Source organism: Poromitra crassiceps, assembly GCF_964638095.1.
Source record: "Poromitra crassiceps genome assembly, chromosome: 7".
NCBI classification, from domain to species: domain Eukaryota; kingdom Metazoa; phylum Chordata; class Actinopteri; order Beryciformes; family Melamphaidae; genus Poromitra; species Poromitra crassiceps.
In genome coordinates this window covers 4,719,430-4,734,143 of record NC_139628.1, presented here as the reverse complement: position 1 = coordinate 4,734,143, position 14,714 = coordinate 4,719,430, and the positions used below count along the sequence as shown (strand labels likewise).

At 45.1% G+C, this 14,714-nt stretch overlaps 1 protein-coding gene across 1 annotated transcript in view; it reads left to right on the top strand.

Moving 5' to 3' along the window:
- plod3 (procollagen-lysine, 2-oxoglutarate 5-dioxygenase 3) overlaps window positions 1–14,681 on the top strand; it is a 53,190-nt gene extending 38,509 nt beyond the window's left edge. The window contains exons 13-19 of the mRNA XM_083639680.1: window positions 310–451; window positions 3,394–3,507; window positions 8,515–8,586; window positions 8,734–8,838; window positions 9,211–9,357; window positions 10,068–10,193; window positions 10,421–14,681. Of these exons, the coding sequence (XP_083495806.1) occupies window positions 310–451; window positions 3,394–3,507; window positions 8,515–8,586; window positions 8,734–8,838; window positions 9,211–9,357; window positions 10,068–10,193; window positions 10,421–10,576 (862 nt within the window). The 3' untranslated portion in view covers window positions 10,577–14,681. The remainder of the gene's footprint in view (window positions 1–309; window positions 452–3,393; window positions 3,508–8,514; window positions 8,587–8,733; window positions 8,839–9,210; window positions 9,358–10,067; window positions 10,194–10,420) is intronic.
- Window positions 14,682–14,714: the final 33 nt, after the last annotated feature.

The following is a 14,714-nucleotide window of genomic DNA, read 5'->3' as shown; positions in this document are numbered from 1 at the left end:
TATACTGTACATGAATTGGAGAAGTGTTAAGTAGGCGTTAAATAGGAAAGTACAGTCCAAGCGGTGTGCGATGAGTAATCGAATGGAGCAAAAAGTTGTGGTAGGAGAAGCAGCTATGGTGGTGGGGTGGTGGGGGTGGGTAGACTCCCTAGTAAAGGGATCATTCAGGCCTTGTTGATGTGGCCGATGGCAGTTTGGAAGAAGAATACACAGTTTAATAGTTCTCCGTGTGTGTGTGTGTGTGTGTGTGTGTGTGTGTGTGTGTGTGTGTGTGTGTGTGTGTGTGTGTGTGTGTGTGTGTGTGTGTAGCGGGCTGTGGAACGTGCCCTACATCACTCAGGTGTACCTGGTGAAGGGCAGTGTTCTGCGGGGTAAACTGGCCCAGGCCAGCCTGTACCAGCAGGAGGGCATGGACCCCGACATGGTGTTCTGCAGGACCATCCGCGACCAGGTACCACTCACTGTGTGTGTGTGTGTGTGTGTGTGTGTGTGTGTGTGTGTGTGTGTCTGTCTGTCTCACTCTGTACTCTGGACTGTGTTTCTACTGAGTAAACCTCCAGCCATGCTCATTCAGCCACAGAGGGCACGCTACCTGAACTTCACTTTAACTTGTTAAATTAGTAAACTTCTTAAACTGGTAAACTTGTTAAATTAGTAAACTTCTTAAACTGGTAAACTTGTTAAATTAGTAAACTTCTTAAACTGGTAAACTTGTTAAATTAGTAAACTTCTTAAACTGGTAAACTAGACCTCGTTCAGTTGAATCATACCAGGGTTAGTTTTCCTCCTTGGTGCGGGGCGTTTAGGCAGGTGTGAACGCAGCAATCCAACTCTCCTGTGCACCAAAAGTGGACCAAACAAGCGGAGCGAGACCTGTTGAAAGAGGAGGTCTCTGTGTTTGTTCCAAATGAACTCTGGTACGTTTCGTTTGTGGTGAGAACATGATCTGACCTCGATCTGAAGCGAATGCAAAAAGCCTCGTGCATTTCTGGATTAAACAAGCTCCTGTTGCCAGCTGCTCTGTGCTTAATAGGCTGACGACGAGCATTTGATGGTTAAAAATAGGGATGGCACGATACCACTTTTTCCATATCCGATCCGATACAGATACCACAAACTTGAGTATCTGCCGATACCGATATCAATCCGATCCAATCTTTTTCCCTCGCTTATACAACTAAGCTGTTCATAATAAATGTACCAATGCACTTTGCTTAACCCAGCCATCTAAACGGCATGTTCAATCTGTGCAACAATATTTATTCCCTAAATGAAAGGCTATTCACCTTATTCCTGGACTTACGTTTCCCATGATTCTCAGCGGTTGCCGGTTGTCGACTTCCTGTTTAAAAAAATTTCACTAGCAAGGACGTGCGCGCTGCTGTCAAAGAGTGGGAACATTTGGCTTATTTTATCTGAAATGGCTAAAAATAGTAACGTTGTGTGGTTGCATAGGGGCGATATTTTACAAAAACGAGGTCAATGTCAATTCACTCATACTGTACGCGCTTATTTTAGCCGAAATTGCTAAAAAATAGTATGTGGTTGCATAGCGGCAGCTTTTGTTTTGAAGGCTAAACGTCCAAACCGGAACTCTTATTATTTGGTCATTGAACGTAGCTTTAGTGGTCTCTCTCCTTCAAGATTCAATATATTGTCACTCCGTTGTACAATTATGCACGTATGAAATGATTGTGCTGGGGGGCTCCATTACAAGACATACTGTAGGTAGGTACAAAGTCACAACAATTATTATGATTATTTTCAGTCTCTTTCACTATGAACGGTCCTGGGCGGAAACAGGCAACCGGCAGCTGGAAACAGGGAGGGAGGGTGTCATGGAAGTGCCCACGGTCTCATCAGGAAACTCGTGAATAGCCCAGAACATAGACTCAGTAATGCACTAATGCTGCTTCTTTTTAAGCCTTCTCTCTCTCTCTCTCTCTCTCTCACACACACACACACACACACACACACACACACAGTCCCTGGTCTCCCCTACTTGCGTGAAACACGGGGGAGGGGAATTTACGCACCAAGGTGTTTGTAAACAGGGACACACGTGCTAATCTAGTTTTATTGGCGTTTTCAAGGAAGATGTGGACTTTTGGGATGAATTAATTAAGGACTGACACATCAGCAGGACGAGAGGACTTTATGATCGCTGCTCAGACAACTTATTGCTGTGAGTGTTCATTAGGATTTACTTTGCCTAGCGTTAATCTGCCGCTTCGTCATGCAGAAAGTGCGTCGATTTGACTTCAATGTGCTGCGGAATTGACCGCGCCTGGCAGTGTGTTTTGTGCCTCTCAGCGTTGCTGCTGTCGGGTAGTTTGCATGTGATACAGCGACCTTGTATCAGGCAGTCTGCAGTGTTGAAGTTTCCAACGCTTAAAAACACTCTGCTGTTTCTCTTCCTGGATCAACACAGCTGACATGACAACACGGTGCAGCAGGTCTCACATGCTGCGGTGCTGCGTTCACATGACAACACAGTGCAGCAGGTCTCACATGCTGCGGTGCTGCGTTCACATGACAACACAGTGCAGCAGGTCTCACATGCTGCGGTGCTGCATTCACATGACAACACAGTGCAGCAGGTCTCACATGCTGCGGTGCTGCGTTCACATGACAACACAGTGCAGCAGGTCTCACATGCTGCGGTGCTGCGTTCACATGACAACACGGTGCAGCAGGTCTCACATGCTGCGGTGCTGCGTTCACATGACAACACAGTGCAGCAGGTCTCACATGCTGCGGTGCTGCGTTCACATGACAACACAGTGCAGCAGGTCTCACATGCTGCGGTGCTGCGTTCACATGACAACACGGTGCAGCAGGTCTCACATGCTGCGGTGCTGCGTTCACATGACAACACAGTGCAGCAGGTCTCACATGCTGCGGTGCTGCGTTCACATGACAACACAGTGCAGCAGGTCTCACATGCTGCGGTGCTGCGTTCACATGACAACACAGTGCAGCAGGTCTCACATGCTGCGGTGCTGCGTTCACATGACAACACAGTGCAGCAGGTCTCACATGCTGCGGTGCTGCGTTCACATCTCTCTTCACCGCGACGGCGCCAAAGTGACAACGTGATAGTTTAGACTAATGGATCGGATTCTACTTCTTTTTCCCCTCAAATATCCGATCCAGTGATTTTGGCCGGATCGGTACCGATACTGAGTCTGGGATCGGACCATCCCTGGTTAAAAACAACATCTTCATTCTTCATATCCTGTTTTCGTGACTGGTGAAACTGCGTGGGTTATTTAAAGGGGGATTATTTTTGCATGATTGCAGTCGTCAGCAGTTTGTTAAATTGTGTGTGTGTGTGTGTGTGTGTGTGTGTGTGTGTGTGTGTGTGTGTGTGTGTGTGTGTCTCTCTCTCAGGGAGTATTCATGTTTGTATCTAATCGTGATGAGTTTGGTCGCTTGGTGTCGTCGGCGAACTTCAACACGTCCAGACTGCATCCAGACATGTGGCAGATCTTCGACAATCCAGTGGTGGGTCTCACACACACATGCACACGCACACGCACACACACACACACACACACACACACACACACACACACACACACACACACACACACATACACAATCACAATCAAAATCAAATGTTTTATGGTCAGGATTCATCTGCTAGCTGGTTGGCTTTAGTCTGCGAACCTGAGGAATCTCAGAGCTCGTGTGTTATTTGAGAACCTGAGGAATCTCAGAGCAATGTGTTATTTGCTCTGGCAGATGTCTGGTCCACCTCCCATTCAGACACATTTAAAACCTAAAAAACCACCCAGCCAATCACAGCCCCTTTATTACACGGCTTTGGTTACTACTCATCTGATTGGTCAATCACAGCATTCTACGTCTGTTATTTCTGAATAGCAAACCGCTGCTAGCAGCCTGTTGCTAACGCTGTTGTGAGACTCTGTCGGGCCACGTCCAGTCATATCATCTACAGTAAGAAGTCTGCTAAATGGAACGGCTGCTTGGCATCGGGATCCTACGTCACCCTGTCAGTGGTTATTTAGGTCCTACATCACCCTGTCAGGGGTTATTTAGGTCCTACATCACCCTGTCAGGGGTTATTTAGGTCCTACATCACCCTGTCAGGGGTCCTATGTCACCCTGTCAGGGGTTATTTAGGTCCTACATCACCCTGTCAGGGGTTATTTAGGTCCTACATCACCCTGTCAGGGGTTATTTAGGTCCTACATCACCCTGTCAGGGGTTATTTAGGTCCTACATCACCCTGTCAGGGGTTATTTAGGTCCTACATCACCCTGTCAGGGGTTATTTAGGTCCTACATCACCCTGTCAGGGGTTATTTAGGTCCTACATCACCCTGTCAGGGGTTATTTAGGTCCTACATCACCCTGTCAGGGGTTATTTAGGTCCTACATCACCCTGTCAGGGGTCCTATGTCACCCTGTCAGGGGTTATTTAGGTCCTACATCACCCTGTCAGGGGTTATTTAGGTCCTACATCACCCTGTCAGGGGTTATTTAGGTCCTACATCACCCTGTCAGGGGTTATTTAGGTCCTACATCACCCTGTCAGGGGTCCTATGTCACCCTGTCAGGGGTTATTTAGGTCCTACATCACCCTGTCAGGGGTTATTTAGGTCCTACATCACCCTGTCAGGGGTCCTATGTCACCCTGTCAGGGGTTATTTAGGTCCTACATCACCCTGTCAGGGGTTATTTAGGTCCTACATCACCCTGTCAGGGGTTATTTAGGTCCTACATCACCCTGTCAGGGGTCCTATGTCACCCTGTCAGGGGTTATTTAGGTCCTACATCACCCTGTCAGGGGTTATTTAGGTCCTACATCACCCTGTCAGGGGTCCTATGTCACCCTGTCAGGGGTTATTTAGGTCCTACATCACCCTGTCAGGGGTTATTTAGGTCCTACATCACCCTGTCAGGGGTCCTATGTCACCCTGTCAGGGGTTATTTAGGTCCTACATCACCCTGTCAGGGGTCCTATGTCACCCTGTCAGGGGTTATTTAGGTCCTACATCACCCTGTCAGGGGTTATTTAGGTCCTACATCACCCTGTCAGGGGTCCTACGTCACCCTGTCAGGGGTTATTTAGGTCCTACATCACCCTGTCAGGGGTTATTTAGGTCCTACATCACCCTGTCAGGGGTTATTTAGGTCCTACATCACCCTGTCAGGGGTTATTTGGGTCCTACGTCACCCTGTCAGGGGTTATTTGGGTCCTACGTCACCCTGTCAGGGGTTATTTAGGTCCTACGTCACCCTGTCAGGGGTTATTTAGGTCCTACGTCACCCTGTCAGGGGTTATTTAGGTCCTACGTCACCCTGTCAGGGGTTATTTGGGTCCTACGTCACCCTGTCAGGGGTCCTACATCACCCTGTCAGGGGTTATTTGGGTCCTACATCACCCTGTCAGGGGTTATTTGGGTCCTACGTCACCCTGTCAGGGGTCCTACATCACCCTGTCAGGGGTTATTTGGGTCCTACGTCACCCTGTCAGGGGTTATTTGGGTCATACGTCACCCTGTCAGAGGTTATTTAGGTCCTACGTCACCCTGTCAGGGGTTATTTGGGTCCTACGTCACCCTCTCAGGGGTTATTTGGGTCCTACATCACCCTGTCAGGGGTTATTTAGGTCCTACGTCACCCTGTCAGGGGTTATTTAGGTCCTACGTCACCCTGTCAGGGGTTATTTGGGTCCTACGTCACCCTGTCAGGGGTCCTACATCACCCTGTCAGGGGTTATTTGGGTCCTACATCACCCTGTCAGGGGTCCTACATTACCCTGTCAGGGGTTATTTAGGTCCTACATCACCCTGTCAGGGGTTATTTAGGTCCTACGTCACCCTGTCAGGGGTTATTTGGGTCCTACGTCACCCTGTCAGGGGTTATTTGGGTCCTACATCACCCTGTCAGGGGTTATTTAGGTCCTACGTCACCCTGTCAGGAGTTATTTGGGTCCTACGTCACCCTGTCAGGGGTTATTTGGGTCCTACGTCACCCTGTCAGGGGTTATTTAGGTCCTACGTCACCCTGTCAGGGGTTATTTGGCGATAATGGTGATAATGATCAGTTAGTCTGTTGACATGTTTCAGTCATCTTGTGCTGCATCACACGTGTTGTTGCTCTGATTGGTTGAGGCATTTTTAAATGCGCCTGTTGGTAACGCCCCCCTGGAAATAGAATGTGAACTGAGAGATTCCAGACTCTGGTCTGGTTTGGCTTGTTGCTCCCTGACTTAAAACTCTTTATATGTCTGGTTTGGCTTGTTGCTCCCTGACTTAAAACTCTTTATATGTCTGGTTTGGCTTGTTGGTCCCTGACTTAAAACTCTTTATATGTCTGGTTTGGCTTGTTGCTCCCTGACTTAAAACTCTTTATATGTCTGGTTTGGCTTGTTGCTCCCTGACTTAAAACTTTTTATATGTCTGGTTTGGCTTGTTGCTCCCTGACTTAAAACTCTTTATATGTCTGGTTTGGCTTGTTGGTCCCTGACTTAAAACTCTTTATATGTCTGGTTTGGCTTGTTGCTCCCTGACTTAAAACTCTTTATATGTCTGGTTTGGCTTGTTGGTCCCTGACTTAAAACTCTTTATATGTCTGGTTTGGCTTGTTGGTCCCTGACTTAAAACTCTTTATATGTCTGGTTTGGCTTATTGCTCCCTGACTTAAAACTCTTTATATGTCTGGTTTGGCTTGTTGCTCCCTGACTTAAAACTCTTTATATGTCTGGTTTGGCTTGTTGGTCCCTGACTTAAAACTCTTTATATGTCTGGTTTGGCTTGTTGCTCCCTGACTTAAAACTCTTTATATGTCTGGGTTGGCTTGTTGCTCCCTGACTTAAAACTCTTTATATGTCTGGTTTGGCTTGTTGCTCCCTGACTTAAAACTCTTTATATGTCTGGTTTGGCTTGTTGCTCCCTGACTTAAAACTCTTTATATGTCTGGTTTGGCTTGTTGCTCCCTGACTTAAAACTCTTTATATGTCTGGTTTGGCTTGTTGCTCCCTGACTTAAAACTCTTTATATGTCTGGTTTGGCTTGTTGCTCCCTGACTTAAAACTCTTTATATGTCTGGTTTGGCTTGTTGGTCCCTGACTTAAAACTCTTTATATGTCTGGTTTGGCTTGTTGCTCCCTGACTTAAAACTCTTTATATGTCTGGTTTGGCTTGTTGCTCCCTGACTTAAAACTCTTTATATGTCTGGTTTGGCTTGTTGCTCCCTGACTTAAAACTCTTTATATGTCTGGTTTGGCTTGTTGCTCCCTGACTTAAAACTCTTTATATGTCTGGTTTGGCTTATTGCTCCCTGACTTAAAACTCTTTATATGTCTGGTTTGGCTTGTTGCTCCCTGACTTAAAACTCTTTTTATGTCTGGTTTGGCTTGTTGCTCCCTGACTTAAAACTCTTTATATGCGGATTTTCTGAAATATCAATGCAGGAATTAATGGAATCCCGTCTTAAAACCTTTCTCTTTATAAAAGCTTTGGGAAATGTATAATTTACATTTATTGTTTTTTTAATGACCCCATTCATCTTGTTGTCATTTTATTATCTGATCTTACTCATTCTATTGTCTGTACTTTCTATTAGGGATGGGCATTTCTAGCAAAAACACTATTCGAAATTCGCTGGCCAAAGTCGACTTTTAATCGAAATTCGAAAATAAATAAATAAATAAATGTTAAAAAAAAATAAAAAAAAAATGTTTTTTTGTGAGTGAAATGTTGCATTGTCTCCCCTGATTCTAAGTCTAAGGCTTTATTAATTAATAGAAAAAGCTTCTGCTGTGGATTTTTAGCTCAAACAAGCATTGTACCACTGAAGTAAAGAACATGTTACATGACATTGACATTTTCGAAAATAAAAAACAGTTTTGACAATCATGAGTGGTTCATTAAATAAATTTTAGTAGGCTCAGGTCTGAGTGCCAAAGGGGTGCCAAAGTCACCCCCTCTCCCTCTTCATGGGATTTCATCCGCCATTCATTTTTCCATAAACCTTGCTTAAAATGCTTATAAAAATTGTTTTACTTGCTCAAACCAAGCGATTCGACTATACTTAGAATCAGGGGACAATGCAACATTTCACTCACAAATTTTTTTTTAATAATAATAAAAAAAAAATCCAGAATTTCGACTTTCAATAATAAAGTCGACCTTGATAATAACAACGATTATTCGAAAATTCGAAATTCGATGCCCATCCCTACTTTCTATCTGTATTGCCTGGTTTTATTTCTTCTGTTAAGTACGTTAAGAAAAGTGCTATATAAATCAAGTTTATTATTATTATTATTAATATTATTATTATTATTATTATTATTATCATTAAGGGTTAGACAAAGGGTTACAAATTAACTTCCTGCAACCGGAACCGCTCAAAAGTGGGAGGTTACTGTTGAGCTCTATACACTCTAAAGAAGAGATTCAACACAGAGATTCAACGTACGTGTGTGTGTGTGTGTGTGTGTGTGTGTGTGTGTGTGTGTGTGTGTGTGTGTGTGCAGGACTGGAGGGAGAAGTATATCAGTGAAGACTACTCCAAAATCTTTGAAGAGGAGGATAAGTTTGTGCATCAGGTAACCACGGGTCCCAGGGTTCAGTCCCCTCTAATGCCACAGCATCAGATAGTGTCATGATGATGTCATCGTGATTTACCTGTCTCTCTCTCTACCCGTCTCTCTCCCTCTCCCCATCTCTCTCTCTCTCTACCTGTCTGTATGCAGCCCTGTCCAGATGTCTATTGGTTTCCAGCGTTCTCAGAAAGAATGTGTGATGATCTCATCGAGACCATGGAGGACTATGGAGGCTGGTCCGGAGGGAAAAACACGGTACCTGTCTTGTCTGTCCGTCTGTTAAGTTTTGCCAAAGTCCATCCATGCCTCTTCTCCTGCTTCTCTGGAGTTGGGTCATGGACCTCTAACTTCCTGTTCCTTGGCCACATTAACCATCTGTGACTGGGGGATCCCAAGGTGTTCCTAGGCCACATTCATCCCTGGAGCTGTTTCACTACCTCACTGACTTCTTCCAGGGAAATTGTTTTGTCAAAGTTACGCAACTAAAATTCACCTCCATCTGTGTCATGTTTGACTGTGTGTGTGTGTGTGTGTGTGTGTGTGTGTGTGTGTGTGTGTGTGTGTGCGTGTGTGTGTGTGCGTGTGTGTGTGTGTGTGTGTGTGTGTGTGTGTGTGTGTGTGTGTTAGGACGAGCGTCTGGCGGGCGGTTATGAAAACGTTCCCACAGTGGACATCCACATGAACCAGATTGGCTTTGAGAAGGAGTGGCTCAAGTTCCTCAAGGAGTATATCGTCCCTGTGACCGAGAAATTCTACCCCGGGTACTACCCCAAGGTACACACACACACACACACACACACACACACACACACACACACACACACACACACATCGTCCCTGTGACCAAGAAACTCTACCCCGGGTACTACCCCAAGGTACACACAGACACACACACACACACACACACATCGTCCCTGTGACCAAGAAACTCTACCCCGGGTACTACCCCAGGGTACACACACACACACACACACATCATCCCTGTGACTGAGAAACTTTACCCCGGGTACTACCCCAAGGTACACACACACACACACACACACACACATCATCCCTGTGACTGAGAAACTTTACCCCGGGTACTACCCCAAGGTACACACACACACACACATCATCCCTGTGACTGAGAAACTTTACCCCGGGTACTACCCCAAGGTACACACACTCACACACACACACACATCATCCCTGTGACTTGGAAACTTTACCCCGGGTACTACCCCAAGGTAACACAAATCAGAGTCAGAGTTGTTTACCATTTGCAGCAGAGAGCACATTGGAATTGGGGCGCAAGAGCTTAAAAAACACAGCAACAGGACAGAATAGGTAAAAAAGAGACATAAAATAAAAAGAAACACATACACACATACTTTGGAAAGCCCCGACAATCAACTAGCTCCAGTTAAGTTAAGCCTAGAGCTGTCGAGCTCTTTCAGTAGGATGTGTCTGTTCTGGGTGAACTTACTGTAAGTGTCCTCCTGCAGGCCCAGGCCATCATGAACTTTGTGGTGCGCTACCGTCCAGACGAGCAGCCGTCTCTCCGACCGCATCACGACTCCTCTACCTTCACCATCAACATCGCCCTGAACAACAAGGGAGTGGACTACCAGGTACACGCGCGTGCACACACACACGCACGCACACACACACGCACGCACGCACGCACACACACACGCACGCACGCACACACACACACACACGAGACAATAGTGCCATGATCATCTCTGCTCTATTATATTCTTGATCACAACAGGGTCTGTAAGCTGTAATATTTACTATGTGGTCTGTCTTTCTGTATATGTGTGTGTGTGTGTGTCTCTCTCTCTCTCTCTCTCAGGGCGGGGGCTGCAGGTTCCTGCGTTATGACTGCAATGTGGAGTCTCCCAAGAAGGGGTGGAGCTTCATGCACCCGGGCCGGCTCACGCACTACCATGAGGGCCTGCCCACCACACAGGGCACGCGCTACATCATGGTCTCCTTCGTAGACCCCTGAGAGTGTGTGTGTTTGTGCGTGCGTGTGTGTGTGTGTGTGTGTGTGTGTGTGTGAGTGAACCTCACTACCTGCCTTCCTATGGCAAGCCGTTTTAACATTTAGTAGCTAGACTTGATATTTATTTCAGATATCTGTAATTCAATTCTTCCTCGTCGAAAGAACATTTCCACAATGACATCCTTCCTAGGAATAATGACTTTTGCCATTCATGCGTATGTTGTTTCTCATGATGTATGTATCTTTTCTCACTAGTCATAATTGCAGTTCAAGATATTAATTCCCCTCATTTCAAGATATCTACAATGTCCTTGTTAGATACCTTAAAGGCCCTCCAGTCAGTTGTCCTACCTGTATAACGGTTGGGGTTCTATGGGAACGTTCTAATATGCAGTATGTTTGTATATTTCGACATCATCTGATTCTGTGCCAAAGATCTTACGTTGATAAGAAGCGAAGTCTAAAGCTTGTTTTATGGTCGCCGTGCCGGGGGAGGAGCGAGGGGCGCGAGCGTCAAATGACGTCAATGTGTTTGTCTGCGGCCGAGAACCACACATCTGCTACCAACACCGACGTAACGTTAGCTTAGCTGCGAGCTGCATTATTGCTTGATTATCAACAACGGGTTTCAAAGACGATGCCCCCGTGGAAAGAGCGTGACTCCAACTGGTTAACAAGCGATCGTTGGGTCACTCAGTCATCAGCCCTCCACTTGAAGGCAACATGAGTCAAAGAGGAGCTTAGCTTAGCATAAAGCTGTTAGCTTTACGTAGCTAACAGCCCCATACCAACCCCATACATACACATGAATGGCAAACGTGACATCATTTGTCCTATGAAGAATATCGTTGCAGATATCGGAAATGTTCTTTTTGACGTTATAGACAACTTGAATGAAAATGTGGACAAAATGGGTTTTGTTGATATCTGTAATGTTAATTCAGAATAGTCAAACTTGGCTATTAAATGTGAACACGGCGTGCCATAGCCTTCCCCATCACATCCAGAAGAAACAGACGAACTGCAGGAGGAGCCACCCAACCAACCACTCACACACCTTACTGCTCTGCGTGCGTGTGTGTGTGTGTTTTCATGACAGTTTCATGACTTTCCAAAACATCGGAAATTGACATTTATAGATTTGAGAAAGTCATGTAACGGTGATTACATTTTTACATTTTTTAGGTCTGTGAAACACTCCCACTGTACATTTCTAGGTTATGGAATGTCCTGGAAAAAAGTAATGGAATATTACAGATAAGTCATGGAAGTTCTCTGACTGTTTCAGGACTTTCTGAAAAACAGTCGTGGAATTGACCATGTTTCATGGAAACATTCCCACTTAAAGTCATGGAAGCATGGTGAATTACTGGTGGAAAGTCATGGAATGTTTCCAAAACAATTGATCTGACATTTTTAGGTCATGGAAACACTCCGTATTAGTCATGGAAAAGTCAAGGTAATTTGACATTTTTAGATTACTGAACGTCATGGAAGTGTTCTGTTTTAGTTTGGAAAAGTCATGAAACAATCATGGAATTGACATGCATTTGACATGTTTACGTTAAGGAAAATCCTGGAAACGCTGTGACTTAGTCGTGCAATTGAACACTTTTTCGGTCACGCAGTCATGGACCTTTTCTGACGGTTTCACGACTTTCCAAAACATTCATTTAATGTCACATCGTTAGGACACGGAAACACTCCCGTTCGAGGGAATTTTACATTTTTAGATGATGGAAAGTCATGGAAGTGTCCTGACTGAACTTGGGAAAAGTCATGAGAAAGTCATTGAATTGAACATGTTTAGGTCAGTGAAACACTTTGTTAGGGGAAGTCATTTAAAAGTCATGGAGTTTTATATATTTGACCATGGAAGTGCTCCCACTTAATTATAAAGACTTGTACGTATTTATGCCAGTGAAAGCTCTGGAAAGTCCTGGAGTTTTGACCACAGTGGGGAACCCTGACTATGTGACATTTTCGCAACATTTCAGAACCAGTCACTTTATTTTACTGGAGATCATTGATGGAAGGACAGACAGAGAGAGAGAGAGAGAGAGAGAGAGGCAGACAGACAGAGAGAGAGAGAGAGAGAGAGGCAGACAGACAGAGAGAGAGAGAGAGAGAGAGATGATTGGTTGAGGTGCACGTCTTCCTCATTAATCAGAGGCATTCATGTTTTAACAGCACAATAATCCATCAATGGATGGTTTTAAGTTGACAACCTAAACCTTCTAAATTGTCCCTCGCTTACTTGCTGTTGCAGTGTTTGCCAATACAATAGCTAACAGGAAATAAGCCAGGTTTCAAACTGTTCCCATAGCAACACAATTCTGTGAAAACCGTCTATACAGCGTGTTGTCATTCCCAAAGCATCCTGTGTTGACTGTTTGTCAGGACTCCTTGGCCTCACCTCTTAACACAGGGAACCTTTCTCATCATTGTTTGACGCCACCGGTTCCATCCCTCCGTCGTTCCTTTGAAAACGTGACGGTGTTGGTTAAGGTGAGGGAGGTGACGGATCATTTTGTCACCACAGGACGTGTTGGTAATGACAAGTGGCTGATCAATGCTGCCTTTCTTCACACTAAACACTACTTGAATCTATGCAAGCAGCGCATTCACAAGACACTCCAGCTGTGTGTGTGTCTGTTAATGTCAATGTCATGACCATCAAGGTTCTTCTTCTGTTGTTTTGTCACATCCCTCACACTGTTAGGAGATGCTGCCTTAACGTCCCCCACACATCCACAGCATTGTGTTCAGTAAAGGATGGGAATTGATCAAATGTTATTGATACCAATGCCATTACCGATTCTGCTTATCGATCACCTCGGAGACACGACGATTCGGAGGAATTGGACATTTTGGGACCGGTTGTAAACTGTTCTAGTGTCGCTTGCCAGACGGTCGATCTCCTGCGCTGTACCAGCACAGGAGAGAAGTCTGGCTCCTCTTACTCTCACTCTGGTCTAAGCGGGGGAAAAAGGCTCTGTTATCTTTACAACCATCCACCCAAAGTACAAAGCAGGCCTGCTATATTGCACAATCAAAAACTTGGCGTTTTCAGCACGCTAGCGTCGTCGTCGTCGTTTCACAGCGGCGGAGGCATTTGAGAGCACTGACACGCAGGGAGCAGAAGGGAATTTACTTTCGCTCTGACTGAAATGTTTGGCACAATGGCAGAGCTTATCCCCGCAGCCTGCTTCCAGTGAGTCAGACCATGGGGACTCAGACGCATCGCCATGGTAACCGTAATGCCACCCTCCCCCCCCACACACACACACACACAAAGGGGGCTTGGGGGCCCCCTCTGGAGAACTAGGATTTTTAGAACACTAACCAGTGAAGTGGCTGGTAGATTTCAGACAGAAAATATTGCGATTTAGTGGCTGGCAAATTTGAAACATTTTCTGCTAGATGTTCACATTTTTAAAAGGTAGTTTCTCACTCGTTCCATCTGGAAAGTTTTCTCCAAAATCGTGAATGTACGTTAAGAATTATTGTCACTAGCGACTAGCGAGCGAGTTGCATGGTTACCGCAAGATTTTCCGTAGCAACCAGCAAGCTAGCCGTCGGGGGTCATGGGTATTATCGGAGCAAATCGGAAGGCAGCCTCGACCAATCAGATTGCTCGGATTGGAACTAGCTGTTCTGAGTTGAAGAGTTTGATTCCCAAACACTGAATGTTGATTTTGTGGGGGGAAAGTTTTTGTTTGTTTATAAATGTATCCGGAGGGAGTTTGGGTCGAGTGTAAACTCAGACTGAGTCCAGATATTTCATAATATTATGACTGAGGAAAAAAACTAAAGGCCTTTATATTTGTATGTTTTATTCTTCATCATTGTGTTTGTAGTTTTCATTGTTGTTTTTTTAGTTTTTGCCTCCATGTTGTAGTTCAGTAGTTGTCTTCCTCGTCCAGTGAAATCCTCGTATCTCCAGATTCATATTCTGTCAGAAATTAAGAAAAATATATCTATTTAACGGTGTGTTTTCAGGTGATAGCAGTTTTCAGATCAAACAGACTGGACTGAGGATTTCTCCATGTGTGCCTTTCCAAAGAACAACTGTTCTCTTGCTTTGTACAAACTGCATTAAATTATTTGTTACGATTCAGAAATAAAGTTTTGAGATTTT